This window comes from Clarias gariepinus, chromosome 6 (assembly GCF_024256425.1).
Source record: "Clarias gariepinus isolate MV-2021 ecotype Netherlands chromosome 6, CGAR_prim_01v2, whole genome shotgun sequence".
Classification (NCBI taxonomy): domain Eukaryota; kingdom Metazoa; phylum Chordata; class Actinopteri; order Siluriformes; family Clariidae; genus Clarias; species Clarias gariepinus.
In genome coordinates, this window is record NC_071105.1 from 37,854,046 (window position 1) to 37,877,628 (window position 23,583).

The following is a 23,583-nucleotide window of genomic DNA, read 5'->3' on the forward strand; positions in this document are numbered from 1 at the left end:
GGTTTCGCTTTCTGCCCATTTTTCTGTTGTGTACTTCTGCTATAAAATGGGATGAAGTGAATTCACTGTTAACCTGCACACACACACACACACACACACTCACTCATTGTCTATGCTGCTTTATCCTGTATACAGGTTCGCGGAGGGCCTGTAGCCTATCCCAGGAGACGAGATACAAGGTGTCGTATACCCTGGACAGGGTCCCAATCCATCGCAGGGCATACACACACTCACACACTCATTCACACACTATGGGCAATTTGGAAACACCAATTAGCCTAATCTGCAAGTCTTTGGACTGTGAGAAGAAACTGGACTACCTGGAGGAAACCCACCAAGCACGGGGAGAACATGTAAACCCCATGCACACAGAGACGGGACTCGAACCTGGCTTGGAATCGAACCTGGATCCTGGAGGTGCAAGGTGACAGTGCTAACCGCTAAGCCACCGTGCCACCCACCAACAAGCAGTTAATGTTTAAAATGTTGCATGGACATTAAATATAGGTTGAAGGAGCAGAAAAGTGATCTGAGAAACAATTTTGTTTACCACTTTATCACATACAGTAAAACTCCAAAATTATTGAATAATATTACTTTAAAGTATTATTCATTATTTAATTATTATTATTAAATCTGGGATAAAACAATTATAAATATGTTTTAGTGATTAATTAACTGGCCAGCAGATTACCCCAGTAGTTAATTGTTTCAAATTTATGAAATAGGGTTCTAATTGGGATTGTTTCCGAAGTACTATAAGTACTAAGGTCAATCATTAAATGTAAAAGTAGAAGGGTCAGGAGGTACTTAAGTATTCAAGACACTTAATATGATAAAGTGGGTTTATTCAAGGGTTCACTGAATAAATGAGGGTTCTTAAAGTAGACAAGGGTTCTACTCGGAATACTTTCTGACAGTTAAAGGTTAAAGACTGGATCTGTAACGTATGGATTAGAGTGCTCTTCTAATAAATATTGAAATGCACCTGACACCCTTCCACAATTTTTTTTTCAGCAGTTCATTAAGGGCTCTTTACAGGTTAAATGCAAGTGTTCTTAGCTTAAAAAAAAGGTTGGTTACCTTTTTAAAGAAGAAAAATTCTTCTTTAGAGTTTGAGGGCTTGTTGGATAATTATGGGGTTCTAGCTTACAAAAGAAATCTAATAGGAAACTGTTGTTATATTAAACACTTCAAGTAATCAAGGGCACAAAGCTAGTGATCTATGGAGTGTATAAATTCTAGTAGAGAAGTACACTCTAGCAGATACAATCTAGCTTTTCTTTCATTTCTCCATCCCTTTCTTTTGTAGCGTTTTAAATAAATGGTTAAAGTTTCCACCAGAGGGAAACCTGAACAATCATTTAGATGCTAGACAGAATGATTTTTATATAAGCTCAATTTGCATGAAATAGAAAATTAATTTTAAGTCAAATGTCTGGCTATCAATAGATTTAAATGATAATGTGTTCATTTTTTTTGCTTGGTGGTATGAATGAATGGTTGATGTAAAATATGTTCTTCAATTAAATCAAAACAGGAATGGAAATAAAAAGAGATAGTTGTTTAGTTTGAATAAAGACACAAGTTGATCAAGAAGAACTAAAATAAATGAAGAAGGAGTGGGTGTGTGTTTGGATAAAACCAGTCTTTTGCTTTATCAATAACTTGCCACTCCTTTTCAGAACATTCAGTAGGAGGGCAATGCACCATGCGTGGAGGTGTGTGATCCGGGCCGGTTTTCAGACAGCTGAGCTGGAGAGCTTGACCCAGCCCACCTCTTGGTACGCTCCAGTGATGTGCCAGTAGAGCAGTGCCATCAGTTTGGTCCAGGCCACCTGCACCTCATCGGTGAAACATTCACCCAAGTCTTCAGAGAGAACCTCGAGAATCACGCCGCTTAGTATCTGAGGTGTAAAAGAAGGGAAAGTATTTAAGGATATTAACAGTTTTGATATCCTCGACATCTTATTACATGACCCAAACATTCATGAAATTTAGGTTATTGTCTTGTACCTTAAAGTACATGGGTTCCACTTTATGTTTGACAGCATGGGCTTTGCCCACCAGATCCAGCACAGATGAGACCTTCTCTGGATCGTGGATGTTTTCCACCACTGTATTGATGGCGTTCATGACACGACAAGCATGCTTCCTCAGCTGGGAGCTCCTCTCCATCTCCTCAGGGTCTTCCAGGTCTTGAAACTGAGTGAAGTACTGCTTGGCAGATGGGAAGTTCACAAAGAATCTGGAGAAGAAAGGAGGTCCATCAAATTAGGAGATTGAGTTATGGAGGAATCTGACTTGTCTATTCAGAGCAAGAAAAACGTGCATAAGGCAAAATTTTAATCTTCTGACAGGTACTAGATATTAAGAAGAAACAAATAAGTAATAGTTTGGTGTTTGTTTCTTGATCTATGTACTCTTTTATAGTAAGGGATTATTGGATCTTTTACAAAAATGATCTGGCTTGGACCCGTTTATGATAGGAAAATACACTATTAAGTTCTGCATAGACACTTTAGTTGGTTCTTCAGAGGGACAGTAGGAGAATATAGTTAGTGCAGATGTACTAATGTACTAAAGACATCCCAGTGAATGCAAAAATGGCTCTTTAGGTGATTTGAGAGTTTCTTGGACAATTATGGGATACCTTTGAAAATTGTTCATACTGGAACCTGATAGAAAAAAAAAAAACATTGTTGTTGGGTTAAATCATGACACCTTTTTTCCCAATTACATACAACAATATTTTAATTTGCCATTTGACCACCAAAAACAGTATGCATGTGTGTGGGAGTATGACAATGTCTGTAATTCCTAAATGGTTTATGTGACAATTTTGTCGAGCCCATTGAATTAAAGCAAATGTTTTAATTGTTCAAATGTTCAAGTGTTTTCAAATTTAGTGTGAAGGTGTGCAGAGTCCAAACGCCAAGAGACTTACCATTGTTCAATAATGTATGGACTTGACAGTATGAAACACTCCAGTTTTTCGTTTTTTAGTACGTACACATGTGTTATAGGTTCCCATTTGAGAGTTCATCAAATAATTAGGCTTAGCTTGCGATGTTTCTGATGGAAACATTGTTTTTTGCACATAACCATCAAGGGGTTCTCCTTAAGAGACATCTAAAGAAGTTTGTAAATAAGTCTTGTGGCAGAGACATTAAGTTACATTGTTACAACAAATATAAAAATTAATTATACTTCGAGTCCTTCCTAACCGAGAAACAGGTTGTTTTAGAGGTCTACAGAGACAGCGCCTAAATCATATAGAGTAGATAGGTTAGAGGCACCATTGGACAATTAATGCTTCTTATCCTTCAAAATAGCATTCTATTTCGAGCATTTTATTTATTTATTTTTTACAGAGAAACACTATTGTAGGGTTCTGCATATGATGTTTAAAGTCTCCGCCAGAGGATTATATGGCGGGTGTAGAGGTTGAGAAGTACCAGAGAGACACTTCAGTATAAATATAAACTTGTGGATACTGTATGTGCGTGCAATTGTGACGGGCGGAAGAAGACCCTGAAAGGAGGGATAAAGACGTGGGGGTTAAGGAAGATAGAGGAAGGGAGAAGAGAAGGAGGCGAGTGTGGATGTGGATGATTGCACTGCAGAGCCGAAGTGGTTTTGATGCTTTGACAAGAGGGATGTCATTAACTCACAGCATGGGAAATGGGAGGCAGGTGCAGAGGCAGGCAGAGAGAAAGAGAAGGAGAGAGTGAGAGAAAAGGAGAGAGAGAGAGAGAGAGCGTGAGAGAGACCTATCCCTCTGCCAATATTTCACTCACTATCTCTGCCTGCCAGAACGCCTCAGTGTTGATTATGAGCATCCCATAATAAGCACGTCGAGCGCAAATTGTGTAACCCTGTTTCTGCTTGAGATTCTGCACAGTGCGTTCCGCTCCCTTCAGAAATAATCCACCGGATTCACTTTCATCCGACGTCAAGACGCTAATTAGCGCACTTTTATCGGATGGAAACACGAAGCAGGAAGCGCGTGCTATTAAGACCACGACGTATTAACAACGGCTTTTCGTAGATTGACTTTCCGTGTTGTTAATATAAGCGAATCTGGGATTGGATGCAATAAAGTGGTACGCTTGAAAGACTCTTTGACAAAAGAAATCCCGGAGGAATGTATATGTTTATACCAGTTGTGCCAACGACAAAGTAAATGGAGTTTACTTTGGAACCCCGAGCTGACCTCATTTTCCTGAACCAGTGTTTATGTAGGGAGCTATTTTAAGTGCCATCTTAGCTGTAGAAACCTCAATGAAACAGAGGTGGCGTACAGCCAGGGTTTTAGAGACTCTGCTGTCAAGTATATCGAGAAGAACCTCCGATGAAAGATTGGAGATTTTCCATGAATCCGGGTGACAGATTCCTAAAGCCCTGATGAAATCCATGAACCAGTTCTGGTTAAAAAAATGGCTGGCGTGGAAAAAAACCCCAGTATGACTTAAACCTCAATTTCTGTTCGATATTACTGTAGCTGGTGGCACGGTTGCTTGGTGGTTGTCACTGTCGCCCTGCACCTCCAGGGTCCGGGTTCGATTCCCCCTTGGGTCGATGTGCAAGGAATTTACATGTTCTCCCTATGCTTGGTGGGTTTTCTCCTGGTACTCCGGTTTCCTCCCACAATCCAAAGATCACGCTAATGGGCATTGCACGTGTGAATGTTGCCTGGATGTCCTACCATGGTCGTACAATGTAGATAAATCCAAAGGTGATGACCATTGGCCTCTGGGGTCCCTGGAGGTTTCCCAACACTTGCTAATGAACAATACAAGAAACACCATTTCCAAACGCACGGACCGATTTCAGTTGAGTGTGTGGTGTTTTTTTTATGTTTAAAAATGTGTATTTTATATGTATCGAATCCTGCATTCTGGAAAAACACACATTCATATTAATACCCTAATGTTATAGTTTCTATAGAAACCACACTTCTCGTTATCTACAACTATCAATAAATGATGTCTTGTTTTTTTTTTATCTATAATTGTTATTGATATTGTTTTTTTTTTTAACTTAGAAGATGTTTGTTACATTCTTATAGAAGGAGTCTCCAGTATCAGCGCTTTGTTAGTGTTATTGCTGGAAAGTGTTGGGAAAAATGAGAACAGACTTTTGTAATGACTTCAAATTTTGGCACATGTTCACCTCCTATGAGAGCGATGTTAACTTTATTTATTTATTTATTTATTTTTAAATATCGCTCGCATAACTCTGACCCGTGTTTAACTCTCATTGTAAATTAAATCTGACTTTATGATGGCATGGCTGCGGGCAGTAATGTACTCATGAAATTAAAAAACGTTGATTTCCTCCTTATGATCCTATTAGTCGAGCTATCATATTATATTTGATGCTTGCGGCGATGAATTTAACCGACTTTGTGCTGCGGAGCCAAATGGGGACGTTTTAATTAGTTAGAAAAAGAAAGAACCAAAGATAGAGATTTGAGTTTTTAGTGTCTGTGTACTGTATGGCTCTTGACCTTTTGGATTTTTAGGGAAAATGACGCCTGGAGAACATTTGATCAATCCCGGAATGCTCATTAAGACGGATAACATTAAATCCATATTTGATGACCAGCTTTTTTTTAAAGGTCACACAATATAATGTTTTTTTTTTTTTTAATATAATACTTAAAGTAATATAAGACTTTTAATGCATCTCAGATCCTGCATTTTGGCTGTTCGATTTTTTTTACTCCTTTTCCAATAAAACACCCCTGTATGCGCCTAAAATGTGTATTTTCCTAGCCAATCAGAAATGGAAACGCCCATGCAAGCGCCCATAAGTGGGAAAATATATGTAAAACCCCTCAATCATTAATATCCTAAATATTCAGCATTATACAGAAGCTAAACTTAGCGTTATAGTTACTGCAGCTCTTAAAAAATAATGCCCAGAGAACAGGATCCAGGACTGAATAGGTTTGAGCAGAGCTGTATGGAGCTGAGCATTAAGCCCAGGGGAACACCTCTATATGCTATATGAGGTCACAATAGGGGATTTCCTTGTTTAACCACTAGCCAAAACATATTAAACCACAATATAGTTTGTTTTAGAATTAGAAGTCAGCTCTGACTTTCGTCCTTTACTGTTAATAGAAGGAGAATTTAATGTTTCAGACACGATATGGCCAAAAGAATTGTTCATTTTTGCATGATGTACAAGAGACATCAAAAGAAGCCACGCTCACTGACAGCCCATTGGCTAGCCGGCTCATTCCCTCATAAAAATTTGTAGGTTTCTTTTAACGGACACCTATTATGCGAAATCCACTTTTTGATCATTTTATGGTATTCACCTGAGTCTCTAGTCTGTGTATACAGAGAACGCACAGAATCAACCATCTCTTCCTTTTTTTTCTTTTTTTTCTTATTTTTTGTCTGTAATTGTGCTTTAACACACCTTCGTCACTAAATGAAGAAACATTTTCTGAATTTTGATTGGAAAGTTTAATGCACTTCCATGAAGGGACCTGTGTGGCGGAGCAGCTTGTTTTGATTTAAAGCTACAGACGGAAATTTAAGGATCCCAGAAAATATGATCCAACTAACACATTAAAATTGTAATCAGTGTGTAATAAATCAGAATAGCACACTTCAGTACAGTAAGTGTGTGTAAATGTGTAAAAGTGTCAAGAATAGAGTGAGATCACACCGTCTGAGATGTAACCATAATAACAACAACTATATTCGCATTGCGCTGTCAGGGTTATCTATCATTTTATCTTTATCAAGTGTTTAATATCAATTTGCCTTTTTTTTCAGGCAAGAGTAATAACAAGATGCACTTGCCAGTTTAATCATTTCCAAAAAAAATATGTGTGAAATGAGATGAGAAGCCAAATATCTATCAGCTGCTAAAATCAGCAGTGAAATGAGCAACTCTCTGATCAGCTGATGAGATCACGGCTTGGTTTGTTTTTTTTCTTTTTTTATTAATAACTTCTGGAAATCCGCCTAATTTCAGTCCTAGAGATCTGGACTGGTACCAAACCGTAGTCGAGCATCATCAGCCGAGGAAAAGGCTGCAGTTGTAGATCCGAGAGATTTTAACACCTCTATACTTAAGGGAGAGAATCTCAGGACTTCCAAGAGACGAGACATCACACATCCACATTACAGGACGACTGGAACAACACCTCAGTTGGCTGTTTCTATGCTCGGAAAACACACTGTACAGTCCAATGCACGCACACACACACACACACACACACATGGTGTAGACACTACAGGGACATGCTTACCCCTCTAACCCAAAAATCACATTGTGTTTCCTGACTGTTGTCCTGGTAACCCAAAGAAATCTATTTTAACAAGTCCTCTGGGTTTCACTCATTTAGAACATTGTGTGTGTGTGTGTGTGTGTGTGTGTGTGTGTACTGTCCACTGAATAAATTACCCTACAGACCTCAATATATTGTTCCAATCCTGCCTTGTAGTGAAAAAAATACAAAACACACATCATGTACTGAATCTTTAACCTTCAGCTGTTATAAACTGTAGTGTTAATGTACGTTCCACACTGTTAGTTAAAACAAGTTATGTCCTATTACTCAATCGCAAGTCACGTACTGTCGCTTTAATGCACATTATGCACAGTACAAATTGCGTACTGTAGCTTTAGTGCAAATTTTGTTCTGTATCTTTAATGCTGTATATTTTTACATATGTTATGGACTGTAGTTTTAACACCTTACATACTGTAGCTTTAACGCAAGTTACGATCTGTAGCTTTACTGCGAGTTATGGTAGCATTACTGTAGCTTTAACATGAGTTATGACTGTAGCTTTAACGCAAATTTCGTACTGTAGCTTTAATAAAGGGTGCTGAAGCTTTAACACAAGTTACAGCTGTATCTTTAGTGCAAATTTCATATTTTAGCTTTAATGAAAGTTATTTAGTGTAGCTTTAACGCAAGTTACGTAGTGTAGTTTTAGCACAATTTTTGTACTGTAGCCTTAAAACGCACATTACATCCTGTAGCTTAAACACAATGCATTGCGAGTGCAGCATATACTGTAGCTTTAATGCAAGTTACATACTGTAGCTTTAACGCAAGTTACATACTGTAGCTTTAATGCAAGTTACATACTGTACTGTAGCTTTAACGCAAGTTACATACTGTAGATTTAATGCAACATACTGTACCTTTAACGCAAGTTACATACTGTAGCTTTAATGCAAGTTACATACTGTAGATTTAATGCAACATACTGTAGCTTTAACGCAAGTTACATACTGTAGCTTTAAAACTCATTATGACCTGAAGCTTTAAATGAAGTAATGTAATGTCGCTTTAGCATATGTTTAACGCACGTTTTGTACTGTAGCTTTAACGCAAGTTATGTGCTGTAGATTTTAAAACAAGTTATTTGTTATTTTAAGTAATTAATTTAAGTAAGTGTCTATTGTATCTTTAGTGCAAGTTATGTTCTGTAGTCTTATCACTTTCCAAAAATACAGATTTTTATTTTAACTTGACATATTATTAAAATAAATTTGATTCAACATGTTGTAAATCTTCCCATTCTTGCTCAATAACAAGATCACTTTGTCCCCCATGGTGCTTTTTCTCACGTGAGCCACCAACCTGTGACCTGATTGGTTAAAAAGTAAAAAAAAAAAAAAATCACTGGATTTTGTAAATAAGATTTTAAACATGAAATTTCTTTCCAGTGATCTTACCTTTCTCTTGAAAAATAATAATTCATTTTCTTGATTTTATTTATAATTTATTATGCATAACACATCCCTTGCTGGAGGACGTCAACTTTCGAGTGTCTTCTCGGAAAACAAACAGACATGATACAGACGTGCTCACGAACCCACTGCCAGAAACTAAATCCTTCCCACTAACCTTGTACAGGTTTCTCTTTATTTATTCCTATTTCCTGGAAAGAGTTTTTGTGCATGTGTGTATGTGTGTGTGTGTGTGTGTGTAAGTGCGTGTTCTCTGTCTGTCTACCCACGGCATGGAATTCAGTCAGGTGAGTGTTAAAAAGAGTGCTAGACATAATGCATTCTCAGAGCGTTGAGAGAAAATGTGTGACGGCACCTCCACAGCCGGCGGGCAGCGTTCCACATCAGCTGAACTATTTCAGGAGGCTGTGAGAACACTGACATGGAATTTCTGCAAAACTATGATTTAAAGTCACATCACAATGCTGTTAGAATTCGGATTCTGATTGGTCGGCGGAGGTGCTGATCAGTTTTTGAGCAGGTCTGATATAGTGCACATTTATATTAATGCAATATTACAAATTATATTTGTACAAAATGAATGTGTGTGTGTGTGTAGTTGCAAGTATGAATTGATTGAATTGTACATTACATATTGTGTAAACACTTAGGACAATTACAGTTCAGGTCAATAGACAATTGAATAGATCAACAATAAAAAAGAGACTAAATGAAAAGTTTTAATAATAAATAATGCAGTGTGTAAAATATTAGATTTTAGCACATTAAACAAAAAAATTAATACTATAACATACTATAATTATGTTTTTTTTTTTAGTATTTAAATTCCATTCAATTAAAAACTTAAAAAAAAAAAGAAAGACAGGTAGCCGTACCTGATGAGCACGGCCACGCCCACGTCTTCGCAGTTCTCATACACTCGCCCCCAGGTGTCCTGGACGATGGCGCGCTCCACGGCACTCAGGGGCTCGGCGCGCTCTCTCCGCTCCGGCTCGGCCATGTCGCGCTCCGGCTCCATGCTGCACACGCACCACGGCGGGGAGGGGGGGCAGAGGAGCGGCTGCGGGGCAGGTGGAGAGGGACAGATGAGCGGCGCGGGGGGCGGTGAGGAGCGGCGGAGGGGGCAGCAGAAGCGCAGGGCGAGAGAGCAGAGAGCGTTGAGCCACCCTCCTCTCAGCCCTCGCCCCTCGCGACCCCCTCGGGGAGGCAGTGTGCCCTCGGACTCTCACACACGACTACACGCTCGCGCTCATACACACATGCAGGCGCATGCACTCACGGCGTGTGGATCTTGTTTTTCCTTGCTGATGCTGTCTGAAAAGCCTCTCTCTCTCTCTCTCTCCCTAACTCTCTCTCTGTCTCTCTCGTTCTCTCTCTCAGTGCCTCTGGTGTGTGCTCTTCCGCAGATGTTGCCTCCGCTCTAAAGTTGAGGTTCTGTGAAGAGCTGAGATACAGAGGAGGAGGAGAGAGAGAGATGAGTGGGCGTGGGAGAGAGAGAGAGAGAGAGTGAGAGAGTGAGAGATGGGGAGGGTGAGAGAGAATTCCTATGTTACCCAACAACCCTTTCCTCTTTCTGTTCTTCGTCAACGTGATCGCGCTCCGTCTCTCTTCGTGGAAGCTGTAAATTACAGTACGAACCTGTGTTGCTTCCTTTGAGGGGAAAGAGTCACACTGGCGAATATGATGTGGATAAAGAGGAGAAGCACACACACACACTTGCAATGCTGACCTAATTAGAGGACACTCACTTCATCAGTAAAATACACAAGGGCGACACGGTGGTGTAGTGGTCCGCACTATCGCCTTGCACCTCCAGGGTTTAATTCCTTCCTCGGGGTCTGTGTGCATGGAGTTTGCTAGTTTTCCTCGTGCTTGTGGGTTTCCTCCAGGTGCTCCGGTTTCCTCACACTGTCCAAAAGCTGATTGGCGTTCCCAAATTGCGTGTAGTGTCTGAATTTTGACCGGAGGTCCTACCAAAGTCGTAAGAATGGAAATAAATCCAATGATAATCACTATTGGACGCCACGGTCCCTAGAGGGTTCTAGAGGTTCCTAGACAAATAAATGGATGGAAGATCTCAATCACAATCTGACTCATATTTGTGTGTATATGCGTATGAATTGCTCAAACGTTGCCCTGATGTTGGTTTCCTCAGAGAATTCTGGTTTCTTTCCCTCTTCCGAAAACATTCTGATTGCTGGCAAAATGTCCCAGGTGTGAATGTGTCTCTGTGTGGCGCCATGTGATGGACTGGACTGTCATCCTTTCCAAACTGTTCCACCACCAGGATTGACTTTGGATTCACAGAGAACCTGACCAGGAGGTTAAGTTAAAGATGCCGTATCCAGATCACTTAATTCCAGTTGGAATATTATCTGTTAATGCGATCTGGCCAAGCAGAAATAATGCTAGCCAGTCACATGGGTCAAGAACAGGGAATAGAGCGCTGTACTCCAAGTTCTGGAGTCTCAGGTTGGTGTGTAGTAAATGCTGGTCAAATAGGGTTGACGAGAATTTACATAATTGTTTACGACCACACAATTACAGTACATTTTACGGCGTTTGGCAGACACCCTTATCCAGAGCCACTTCCATGTATCTCATTACACATCTGAGCAGTTGGGGGTTAAGGGTCTTTCCCAGGGGCTCAACAGTGGCAGCTTGGTGGTGCAGGGGTTTGAACTTAGGACCTTCCCGTAACACCTTACAGTACTGTCACACTATTTTGTTTTCTCTCAATGCATCTTATTTATTCGTTTTCTTGTTGTACTGATTTTTTTTCTCTGATTTTGAGGGACTAGATTATTAAAGCGTTCATGATGGCACACAGCTCCTTGAGCGTTTCTCTGGAGATCTCAGCTGTCAGGAAGAGAAAGTAGGTCCTTCTCTTTTGGAGCTTTAAATAAATCTTTTCCCCCGACCTCTTGAAGTCAGAGCAATCCTTTTCCATCAGTATACACAAGTTACGTATGCTGAGTTCAAGCCAGATGTCGGGTAAAGACAGGAAGCAGAATGGCCCAGAGGTAATGGATGATCTGGGGAATGTTTTATAGCCCACTCAGCCAATGTTCCCACTCCGCTTCTGCTGAAGGAAAGGTTTTACCTGGAACTGTTACCTGTTCTTTTGAATAATAAGTCAGGCTGAAATATAACCAAAATGTTTGTTGTGGATCACAGGGTCTGTTTTTTGTTGTTGTTGTTGTTTATCAGTCTTGAACTACAGCTCTGTCATTTATGGAACTTGAGCCAGTCCTGGGAAAAATGTCTGAAAGACTTTATGAGAACACTATGGATGTGATTTAACAAGAAAACTTGTGTTGAAGAGCCATGTATAGAGAACAGAGCAGCAGCTAGCCAGCTCGTTCAAATAATGTTATTGATTAAATACTAATGATGCTGTTAAACTCACCTACACATGTCTCTTTCTGCTGAATTGCTAAAGCATTAATTTCACTGCCATCCTCAGCAGGAGTCCACTTTACGCTGCACTTTGGGGTGAAGTGTGTGTTGATTTTTGCTTTCTTGATGACTCTGTCATGGCCCTGCAGAACACTCGATTAGACTGATGGATCAAAAAGGAGATGCTGACTATAAAGCCCCGCCCACTAAGAATTGTGATAGGTTCACTTAGAGAGACATGTTGGGGGGTAAAATTTAAAGGTAAGTGGAGAACACTGAAACTAATTGCAGTTGTCTTGTACAGTATTAGGTTCAAAATTGTGATTTTTTAAAATAATTTTTGTTTACTTTATTCTTATTAATTTTTGTTCTGTTCAATCCAGTAGTTCAGTAGTTCAGCAGGTCACATCAAAGGGCTGTTCAGAGCAGGAACCCCAAATACAGCAGCAAATCAAACCTTTAAAAGTTGTACTGTATTTTACAAGTTGTTTAATTTACAGTTCACTGTTTTGAGTGATGGAGAAAACATGAAGGAAAACATTGTTTATGTACTTCTCATGTCCAAGGTTACTTAAATGCAACATACGATTTGTTTAGTTTGTACTGTGGAGTGTGGTGAATCTCATGTAAACCAGTTAAATCTTTCTAGACACCACACGTTTCATAAGGAGACATTAACACATAAATCTGCAAACAAAGTTATGGAGACTTTACATTAGCCAAAAGGTCAGAAATTCAAAATTCGCACATCCTCATCTTTAGGTCACATGTAAGGTAGCGAGCTCATAGAGTATTACTGTATGTGTTCAAAAGCTCCTCAAGTGGGAGAAAAGCAGCCCTCCATCATCACAGACGTATCTCCACCCGCTGCTCTGCTGGCACGGTTTTATTAGTTTTATTATTAGCTTATTATTACAAACATGAGCAAACACGAGCCAGGGCCATCTCTGGGGACTTTTTTAATTAACATGTGCATGAACAGGCATACAGCATGCTCATATTGTACATGCATGTGTGCATATTTGTGTTGTGTGTGTGTATCCTTAAAAAGAATGAAATACATCGTCATGTATTCAGTTTACACTTATTACAGAGCTGTGACGATCAGACGAAGTGACGTTTTGTCTGTAGGATGACTTTTTGGCTCTCAGTCTCACTCAGCCGAACCCTGATCAGTCGTAATGTTCAAACCAGCTGCCTGATATTGTGTAGGGTCTCCCTTGTGCTGGTAAATCAGAAATGGACGCCACAAGACCTCTGAAGGTGTGCTGTGGTATCTATTCAATAAAATTTTATTTGTACAAAAGGAAATTATGGAAATGTGTATAAAAATCTAAAAAAATGTGTACGGAAATGTGAGAAAATGCGTACGAATCAAATGATTAGATTGTATGGTAGCCGAGAAATGCAAAACGACATAACAAAAACAAAAACAAATAAAGTTAAATTAAAAACAAAATAACAAAACCAAAAACAAAACAACAAAACCGAAAACGAAAAACAAAATTACCAAAACAAAAACAAAATAGTAAATTCAAAAACAAAAAAACAAAAACAAAATCAAAATAACAAAAACAAAAAAAAAATCAAAAACATTGTTTAAAAAAAAAAATCAAAAACTGAAAACACTGATATCTCCAAAAACAACATACCAAATGAAACAACACAACGACAATTCATTGAAACCGGAAAAGGCAGGTATAGTTTGCAAATGAAATTCTTATCACTGATTGGAAGAGACATCCGTCACTCAAGGCATACAACAAGTACTGCGGCCTCTGTTTTTCTGTTTTTCGCTTTTTTTATTATTTTGTTTTGGACTTCTTACCCACTGTAAGTTTGTCCCCGATAAGTGACCCGAGGGCGACAGTGGCAAGGAAAAACTCCCCGAGATGGTAATAGGAAGAAACCTTGAGAGGAACCAGACTCAACAGGGAACCCATCCTCATCTGGGTGATAACGGAAAGCAGGGATTGATCTGCACTCATACTGTGTGAGTTAAGTGGCTGGAAGTTCAGTATAACAGCTGATGTCTTTGATGGCTCGTATCTGGCACCAAGATGTTAGCAGCAGCTTCCCATAGTGCAACCTCGCGCCGTCTCTTCTTCAAGGAAAGCGGTGTGCGCACACACATCCGTCCACATGATGTAGAAGAAAATGAGATTCATTAGACCAGACCACTTTCTTCTTCTATTGCTCCAAGGTCCAGTTCCAATGCTTATGTGCCAATTGTAGGAGCTAATGGCAGTAACACGGATCAACACGGGAACGGCCTCTTTTTTTTATGTGTAGTAGAAAAGTTTAACAGTCATAGATTTATTTTTCATAAACCACAAATCGTGAGACTTGATACGTTGCGACAGTGACAGTGAAGCACCAATGTGAAAATAAAAGAAGTTTGGACCGAGTCACATAAAACTTCCTAACGTTGCCGCTCTTCAGTATTCCCATCACGTCTGTGAATTTTCTCAGGGTGATTATGTGCCCCTTGCTTCTCTCTAAAATACCATTCAAAATGCTATTCCATGCCTAAGTGCTCGCCGCTAACCCCATCACACCGAGCGCGCTGCGTTCCTCCGGCTGTCAGTCAAACTTGCTGGAGGTTAACATCATCCGCCAGAAGGTCTCCGAACCTCTCTGTGCTTCTGGATTGTCTCTGTTTCTGCAAAATTTTCATCACTGCATGATGTTCTTTTCCTTTTTTTTAATCTTGATTTCTATAAATCACACTCTGGGAGAAACATCCCTGATGTCTACTATATCCCATGAAAAATACTCAATCACATTTATTCAGGTCAGATGCCTGTGCAAGATGCTTCTTCCTGATTGGCGGGCAGATGTTTGCTATGTTACACGCAATTGCACAGTAGCATCATTTTTATTAGTGAACATGGAAACAACCATCATTACCAGTTTTATCACTATTGCTATTGCTATTAAATTACTTATCTTAATTACACATAAATAAACTCCAGTGGCACAATACACGGGTAGCACCGCCAGCTCACCTTCTTGTTAATTGGTGTCATTATTCAACATCAGCAGCGAGGGGATCTCGTAGCATTGCTAGCGAGAGCTGCTAATTTAGCTAAAGCTAGGCATCTGGTTTTTTTCCTTCTTTTGGACCTTAATAAATACAGCCGACTAACTGCTTGCCGTCCTCCAGAGAAAAAACAACAACAACTGTATTTTTGCCAAAATCGCATCAATTGTTTGAAATAAATGATCCTGTGACGTATTTTAACCCAGATCACGTGAGCAAAGCCGTATGCATGTGCGGAAGTGTGTCGTTTCACAGGACAGACGTCTCCATGTTAGAATCAGATAAGAGTCATTAGTAATTATGAATGTGAATCGTCATGACATGCAAATCCGATCTGATCCTGTGCAGCAAGGCTTGTAATGTGAACTTAGCCAAAAATATCATATCATGATGCTTGAAAAGACTTGCGATGAAATGATGATAAAATGGTACAAATTAAGATCTGTTATTTTTAACTTAAATATTTTTTTCCACAAGCTATACAAACTACGTTCTAACATTAAAAAAAGAAAAAGAATTGCAACAATTTATCACAAAATTGATATTGTATGATCATATGACCGAGCCCTACTGTCTGTCCCATATAGTGTGTATTCAAACCCAGTGATTTGGGGTTTGAAAAATCATTTTGGGTATCATTGTGCTAACATATATGACTATATTACAATTACGCCATTCTTAATGGAGCAGGAGCAGGACTTTGGAGGGATAGGAAGCTTCTGGGATGAAGGAAGTCCACGTGCGTTAATGTGTGTGTGAATTTGCTGATTGTTTTTTTCCCCCAAAACCAGACAAAGTTTTCAAACTTTTGATGTGATCATACTGAGGCAGCAGTGGCTCAGCGGTTAAAGGCTCTGATCAGAAGGTGGAATTCATGTCCTTTGATACGCAAGAATCAAATATGCGCCTCTAGGTTTTTTAATACAATGTATGCATGGGAATTTTACGCAAGTAGGGTTTAGTTTTAGCACATTATTAATGATTTGTTAACTTTCTTGTAGAGGAACAGCTGGCCTAGGCGATGCAAAATGAGAGGGTTGTTCTTTTGAACAGATTTTTAAACAAAATAAGAACATACTGTATTTCAGCAACTCAGGCTTTTCATTTTTCATTATTTTTCATTTACCGCTGGTTGGAATCCAGTGAGTTACATTACCGCCAACTGTAAGTCTCATTCTTCCCAATCTTCCCAGCTGATTTTCCAGACCATCCTTTCGTCTAATGCTTCCTTCCCTGATCTTATTTTGTGTCTTGAATTCTTCGTCTGCTTTATCCGGCGCCTCCACATGCTCTTTTTTTTTTTTTTTTGACACGTTTCTCTTGAAGTACCACTCAACATCTTTAGTTGCAGTTCTGTAAGTTGCATCACCACCACCTATAGATCTCTCTCTTTCTCCTACACCACCTACTAAAAATGAGTGTTTAGTTTTTAATTATTTATTTTTTTATGGGGGGGGGGGGGGGGTAGGTTGGATCTCTGAAAGGTGAAATTAATAGAAATATCAAATAAATAAAAATGTAGTACTAAAGGTTATATGTATTTGTTGTGTGCAGTAGACCACTTTTGTGCTGCATGACTTGAGATCCTCCAATCTGCATCCTGTGAAACTGGATTAGGTGTAGAATGTTTAGCAGAGGCTCTATAATAGACGTTCCATTCCACTATTTGTTTCTATTTCACAACAATCATAATAATGGAAACACACTTACTTAGTGCATATATTTATTTATTTAAAATCAATCACACTACTGCAGCTGTCTGTTTATACTAGAGTGGAGTCTTTCCAGTACGAGACTCATTAATGATGTCACACTGGAATCCTCTCCTGCCATCTGGTGGCCGTGCACGGACACACACCCCCAGCCTCAGACACACTCGCTCCTCTCCGGTGCCTTTCTTTTTTTTTTTGGCCAGAAGTTGAGGTACACGTCAGAGTGCAAGGCTTGTACTGGTGAGCGGACGTGTGCGATGACCTCAGCAGTTTGTGCGCATCAGCTGACGCTGGCAGACACCGGAAGACATGCAGCGGAAGATGGAGATGCAGATCAACGAAGGTAACGCGCGCGGGGGGCAATTCAGGCGTTTCGCGCACCCCGCACGCGCGCGCACGCACGCACGCACGGCTCGGGCTCATGACAACCGAGCTCCGCCTGCGTGACAGGGTGCCATTAGTTTTCCACTCTCTCTTTCTCTCTCGCGCGCTGTGTCTTTTCCTCAGTACGTTAGAAGACTACGCATTACAATATGAGCGTATATAATTACTCTGGGACGCGTAGCGTTGTAGCCGTGCGCCTGCACGTACACGGGTTTCCTAAAGAAAAAAGTGCAACACACACGTAACACCGCACATGATATGCGAATATTAAAGATTGACTCATTCATATAGACAGCGCGATCGCCTCAGCGCCTCTGAGTAAGAGTGTAACCCTCGTTAGATTTTCTGTACAATGTTTATTACGCGTTACTGAAACGGCTAAGATGCGAAACGCTGCACTCCGGCGGGAAACACGGGCTCGTGAACAACTCCGTTCCGGTTTGTACGGGTTAACCCGGACTGATATCGATGTGACACCCGTGTTTTATAGTGCGATTTAACGGTTTAAAAAAAAAAGAAATAAAAAAAACTTTTTCTGTCAAATACTTTAATTTAAAGAAAAAAAAAGAAAGAAAAACAAATAATTACATGAGTAAATATTTACCTTATTTAGCAATGCTATTTGTTTTTTTTTCCCAACAAATGAGTTTCAGTGTAGGCTTTGTGTCAAGCACCGTCGCCTCGCACCTCCAGGGTCTGGGTTCGATTCCCACCTCAGGGTTTGTGTGCATGGAGTTTGCATGTTCTCCCCCCTGTGCTTGATGAGTTTCCTCCCACAGTCCAAAGACATGCAGATTAGGCTAATTGGTGTTCCCAAATTGCCCGTAGTGTGTGTGAATGAGTGTGTGAATGAGTGTGTGTGGCAAGTTTAAGTTTTAGACGGAAACTTAAGCACTTTTGTAAGTCGTCTGGATAAGAGTGTCTGCCAAATGCCTAAATGTACAGTATATGTGTGTGTGTGTGTGTGTGCGCCCTGCGATGGATTGGCACCCTGTCCGGGGTATACCCTGTCTCATGTCCTCAAATGGTCTAGACCAGGGGTCTCAGTCCTGGAGGGCCAGTGTCCAACACAGTTTGGTGATTCTTCTTCCCAAACACAACTGATTTAACTAATCTGTTAATTACTAGGTTCAGTGCATGTGTTTAGGTGTTGGTGAATTACAAACTGTGCTGGTCCCTGGCCCTCCAGGACTGGATTTGGAGACCCCTGGTCTATACAATGAGTGAGTGAGTGAATACGTTTCAGTTCCTCTCAGTATTGCCATCTTCATTATTGACGCTTTTAGAGATTTTTGCAACCCAAACAAGCTGCATCGGTTCATTCTAATTTGTTTAAAATTAAAATTTAAAGCACATTCCAAGTGATTAGTCTCTAGTTAGCCTCGTCACTGTAATAACCATGCAGTAACTTCACCATAGGTGTGTAACTAACTAACTAACTATTCACAAACTATTATTAGAGAACCAGCTAGTTAGTAAGAGCACTTGTTTCTGTGCTTTAAAACTGTATATTCGTACATCAATGGCCTAGTATTATTTTTTAATACAGCCATTCCTGTGAACATTCACTGAGTGGTCTGATCTCATACATTTCTTATGTTCTTATATTTCTGTTCATTTTTTCTGTTTCAGGATTCTCCATCGCTGGCCCCTCGTCCACTCCCCGGAAACGGCAGGTGCGTTTCTCCGCCCGCCACGACATCCTGCTCCTGCGTGAGGTAATTGCTCAGAACCCATTTATTTCGAAAGAGTCTGGCCGGATCTGGGCTCGAGTGGGTGAGATTGTTACAGCGGCACTGCAGGATGAGAATTTCGAGGTGGATGGACGCAGGTGCCGGGAGAGAACCATGCTGCTGCTCGACTACTACAAAAAGCAGGACTTTCCCAGCCTGCGCAGGTAAACAGGACTAACATTACATATAGGGTTATAGTCATTCCCTCATGTTCTCTTCTTAAGGAAGCATGATGCATGACAAAAGGTAAAGTTTCCTCGCAATCTGGTCTTTTGAACAATATTCAGGAAGGATTCTGGTTGACTTGTACATAACTTGGAAGGTTGACGGGGAACAAAAGTGAGACACACTTGAAAGAACGACTTCTAGACATTTCTGGATAACTGAATCATGACAAATAAATGTTTAAACAGAATTTTAAAATAAATATCATTTAAGGTTTGGCACAGAGAGGCTCTATGCTCAGAAGGAAGATCTGCTGCATGAGGTCCTGGAACTTGAGGCTGAGAAGAACCTGATGGCAAGTGGTGAAGGAAAATACCAGGAGGGAGAGATAAAGAAACGTTCGCTGGAGGAGCTCACCTTGGCTGAGCCGGACAAACCCACCGTGCTTCCCGTCGCCACAGCGGCGCCTACAGGTGAGTAGGCAATCAGACAAACAAACAGACCTGTTAATAAACAGCAGATGAATCCATAAAGATCATTCTGGTTTTCCTGCAGTGCCTGGTTCGTTGGAGACAGAGGAACAGGAGGACCTGGTCGAGCTGTCGGCACCCACAGCGAAGCGCCCGTGCCAGTGCTGCTGCCAGACTTACTCGGAGATCCTGAGTTTCCTGGAGAAACGTTCGGAAGCTGAGCAGCGACTGCGTGAAGAAGAAATGGCACTCCGCAGAGAAGAACTCGAGATCCAGAGGAGCAAAATCGCTCTGGAACGTGAAAGACTCGGTGCTGAGAGGAAGGAACGTGAGCGACGCTTTGAGCTGGAGAGCCAGGAGAGGCAGGTCATCCTCGACCTGCTCAAGGAGAAAGTCCTCAAGAGTGAGAAAAACACAGAGTGCTGACTATTCTCAGCACAGCACAGTGCTACATGGCACGTAGTTCGGACTCCTTTTGGTTAACCTCTTGCTAACGTTTTCCCTCACAAACTGTCCCGTTTTCTACTTGTCCAAGAGTTTATAGAGTTACTCCTAACAAGAAATAACTGTTTAAAATACGTAAAAAAATAAATTGCAATATTATTTGTAAACATTGAATTGTAATGTAGTGGCTAGTAAGAACTAGCTAAATCATCGGCTAAAAACTAATTTATAGATCGTAGCGCTTTACAAAGAGTTCAACGCTCGCACTTGAGTTTACGGCTGGGGGATTTGATAAAAGTATCTTATTATGATACATGATGACGTTTGTATAACAGTAAAAACAACTAAAAAACAAAACTAATAATGCTTTATAATAATGCTTATAATAATAATAATAATAATAATAATAAATAAATAAGTTTATAAGAATTTAGTTTAAAAAAAGGTTAACATCATATCAGCTGCGCCCAGTCAAGTTTTAAATAGTATAATTTGTAATTTATAAAAAAAATTATTTATTTAAAAAAAAAAATCTAAGTATGTTCTGACATTATTGGACATAATTTCAGTAGTATGAAATCATATTTCCCAATCCCAGCTGAATTTTTTTTTTATAACATTCGTTGAAAAACGACAAATATGAGTCAGTAGGATTTTCAAATGCTAAACACGTGTCCTCCGGCTACATGTTACAGCGAGCGTAGCTACAGTTAACTTTTATTTTATTATACAAATATTCAGAAGATGCAACTCTTTATTTCTGTGTGTTTATGTTTATGGAAACATAAAGTATACTATTAGTGAACTAGCTGTAATATCATTCTGTCTACAAATTAAATTAATGTAAATTCTGCCACATTAAAAAAAAAAATTCCTAAAGCTGTGACGACATTTTATTAAAATATTATTGTAGGTCGGCAGTTGATAATGAAGTTAACGGATATGTTATAATAATAATAATATATAAAATATATAATATAAAAAATATAATAAATAATAATAATAGGTTAATAATAACAGACGTTTGTATAGTGTCTAGATCTACATGAAGAATCATTTGCTAACATTGCTTTACAAACGTTAGCTCGCAAGAATAGCCAGAGTAAATTTACGATAACAACCTTGCACTTTTTTTAATGCTATAACTTATAGATTTTTTTAAAATCCAGAAGTATGTTCTATCCTAAAGATAAACATAATATAATATTATGTTGTGTTAAGAAAAAGCTTTACATAGTAATAAAAAGGAATGCAAGTCTAGTGGAGGGTGGTGTGGGGTGTGGGGTGTGTGTGTGTGTGTGTGTGTTGCCCAACTGTGAAGAAATCTTGTTACACCTAAAAACATTTGTGACGTTTCAAGAAACTGCTGTAAGTTGAATTCCAAATTAAAGCTTTTAAGACTGAGCCATGTTTAGACAACAAATGAAGATTTTATCAGCTGGTAAAACGCTTGCAGTTCCAGTGCCATATCAATTCACTACAAGCACCTTTCAGCTGCTAGCATCATTCCTGTACTTCCTTACATGCATTGTATAACGACGGGCGTCTATGGGTCAAAAAGGATGGAACTCAAGTTAAAAAAAAAAAAAAGCCACCACTAACCTTTTATTTTTTTTTTGATGGACTGCAATAAACAACTTGTACAGTAAATGTATGTTTTACTGAAGCTACTTAAACAGCACTGTGTTAACATTAGTCAGCTAGCTACTTATCATGACGTTACATATCTAGCATAAAATTTGATTTTCTAGAAATGTAGCTAATGCTAGATAACGTGTTTTTACTAAAGCGAGGTTTGCTAGCTTGCGGTATAATCTTAGACTAGCCATTCTATTGTGCACTTAAAACAAGTAGCAAGCTTTGTAGTAGGCTAGGAAAGGTTTATCTTTTTTTATAAGTAACATTGAACTTGTTTTAATACATTTTATTTGTGTAATATTACAATTTAAATTAGCATCTACATTTGCTAATGTTATGTAAATTATTTTATTTTTGTTAATTTTATAAATTGTTCAAGGTCATTAACAACTATTTTGTTTATTTAAATAGAACCAAGCTACGTTTATTGTCAGGTAACATTACATAAACTGTTTAGTCGTTTAATAAACAGTAACCAAAATATGTAAAGATTTTGCGATCGGGTTTGTAATTGGAGCTTGCAGTGAGCTTTCTAGTCTGCTAGAAAGATAGTTTACATTATGCACTCGACTATATATTTAAAATGGGTTGCTAGAAATCAAATTCTTCGCAAACTAGCTATTGCGTTATAGTCTTTAGCGACCAATGTAGCTATATTAAACCAGAAACCAAGTGCGTAGCAAACTAGCTAACATAACCTAAGGGAATTTAACTTGCGAAGAAAATCAGTAGAATGTATCGATGATGATGAAGCTTGTGATTGGCTGAAAGGATTCAACTTAAGCTCCGCCTTTGTTGACGCAGGGTTGCCCGCAAAACTCGACAAAATCAGGACTCGATTAAATGCTGTAATTTACTTGCAATGCTGCAAGTTGCTCATTTTCACAATTTCCACGGTAGTATAAATCAAACTGTTGCTGCATTACGTAGATCATGTGAAAGATGTAGAATCACAATTTGTTTGAGGTGTTTAAAGCTGCTTTTGTTACATTTTTCAGATTTAATATACAGTAAAGTGTTCTCTGTGAAACGATGTAGAACCATCGTTTGCGTCACATAGCCAAGTGTTCGGAGATGACAATAAATAATGTTTACGTTGTCGAATATTTACCACGTGCTGCCCATGTCTTTATTGCACTCATAGAGTTGAAGGGACTGCCCTGACTAAAACAATGCTAATAGTAATGGTAATGTTCCAGGGCTTCACTTGTATGTATTTTGAGCTATATTATTTTTGCTAAATAAAAATTAGTTGATACTACTGAAATGTAACATGACATAATTATTTGGATTACATAGCTTTATATTGTGAATAAAAGTTTGAATTATCGCTATGTGTCATTATTATACAGTAATATGCTGCTAAGGCTTTAAACTTCTTCAGCATGCAGAGTTACCGATGTTTCTTGTCTTTAGATTTGGTGACTTTTGTGATTTTATTTTAACCAACCAAGTCAGCTACATTTTGACCAGATGCTAGTAACGGCCCTGCTCTTTAGGTCATGATGCTTGCTAACGGACCCCACTTGGTTTCTAAGTTCACAAATAATAGAAGATCACAGCTTAGCTGAGTGTTTCAGGATATCTGAAATGAAAATCTGGTCATCCTGTACAAAGTAACATCCAAGTTAGATGTGTAAATCAAAAATAGGCTTAATTTTTGAGACTTCTACACAGACAACTACGAAGATTGGACCATTCCTACTTTCTTTCCCTGGAATGCCTACTACCACTAATCCCAGTCATTGTTTTTGAGAAACTGCCATACAAGTGTTTCACAATCGCCATAACTCTAGGTGATAACAAATGTTCAACATTTAATTAAGCTGGAGTCACCAGTTTTACGTAGTCAAATGCCAGGT

General features: G+C 39.2%; 2 protein-coding genes across 3 annotated transcripts; one reads left to right on the forward strand and one right to left on the reverse strand.

Annotated features, from left to right (window-relative positions):
* Positions 1 to 1,126: 1,126 nt before the first annotated feature.
* Positions 1,127 to 9,947, reverse strand: cygb2 (cytoglobin 2). The gene is made up of 3 exons (XM_053498151.1): positions 9,609 to 9,947; positions 2,017 to 2,248; positions 1,127 to 1,907 (listed from the first exon to the last, which is right to left on the reverse strand). Exons 1-3 carry the CDS (start codon positions 9,749 to 9,751, stop codon positions 1,743 to 1,745), a joined length of 540 nt encoding a protein of 179 aa, XP_053354126.1. The 5' UTR covers positions 9,752 to 9,947; the 3' UTR covers positions 1,127 to 1,742.
* Positions 9,948 to 17,092: 7,145 nt separating this feature from the next.
* Positions 17,093 to 23,012, forward strand: si:dkey-45d16.4 (uncharacterized). Of its 2 annotated transcripts, none has more exons than XM_053498146.1 (4): positions 17,093 to 17,230; positions 18,904 to 19,168; positions 19,443 to 19,642; positions 19,725 to 23,012. In XM_053498146.1, exons 1-4 carry the CDS (start codon positions 17,197 to 17,199, stop codon positions 20,063 to 20,065), a joined length of 840 nt encoding a protein of 279 aa, XP_053354121.1. In that variant the 5' UTR covers positions 17,093 to 17,196; the 3' UTR covers positions 20,066 to 23,012. The 2 variants fall into 2 exon arrangements, with proteins under 2 accessions (XP_053354121.1, XP_053354122.1); XM_053498147.1 differs by lacking the exon at positions 17,093 to 17,230 and adding an exon at positions 18,299 to 18,494.
* The last annotated feature ends 571 nt before the right edge of the window (positions 23,013 to 23,583 follow it).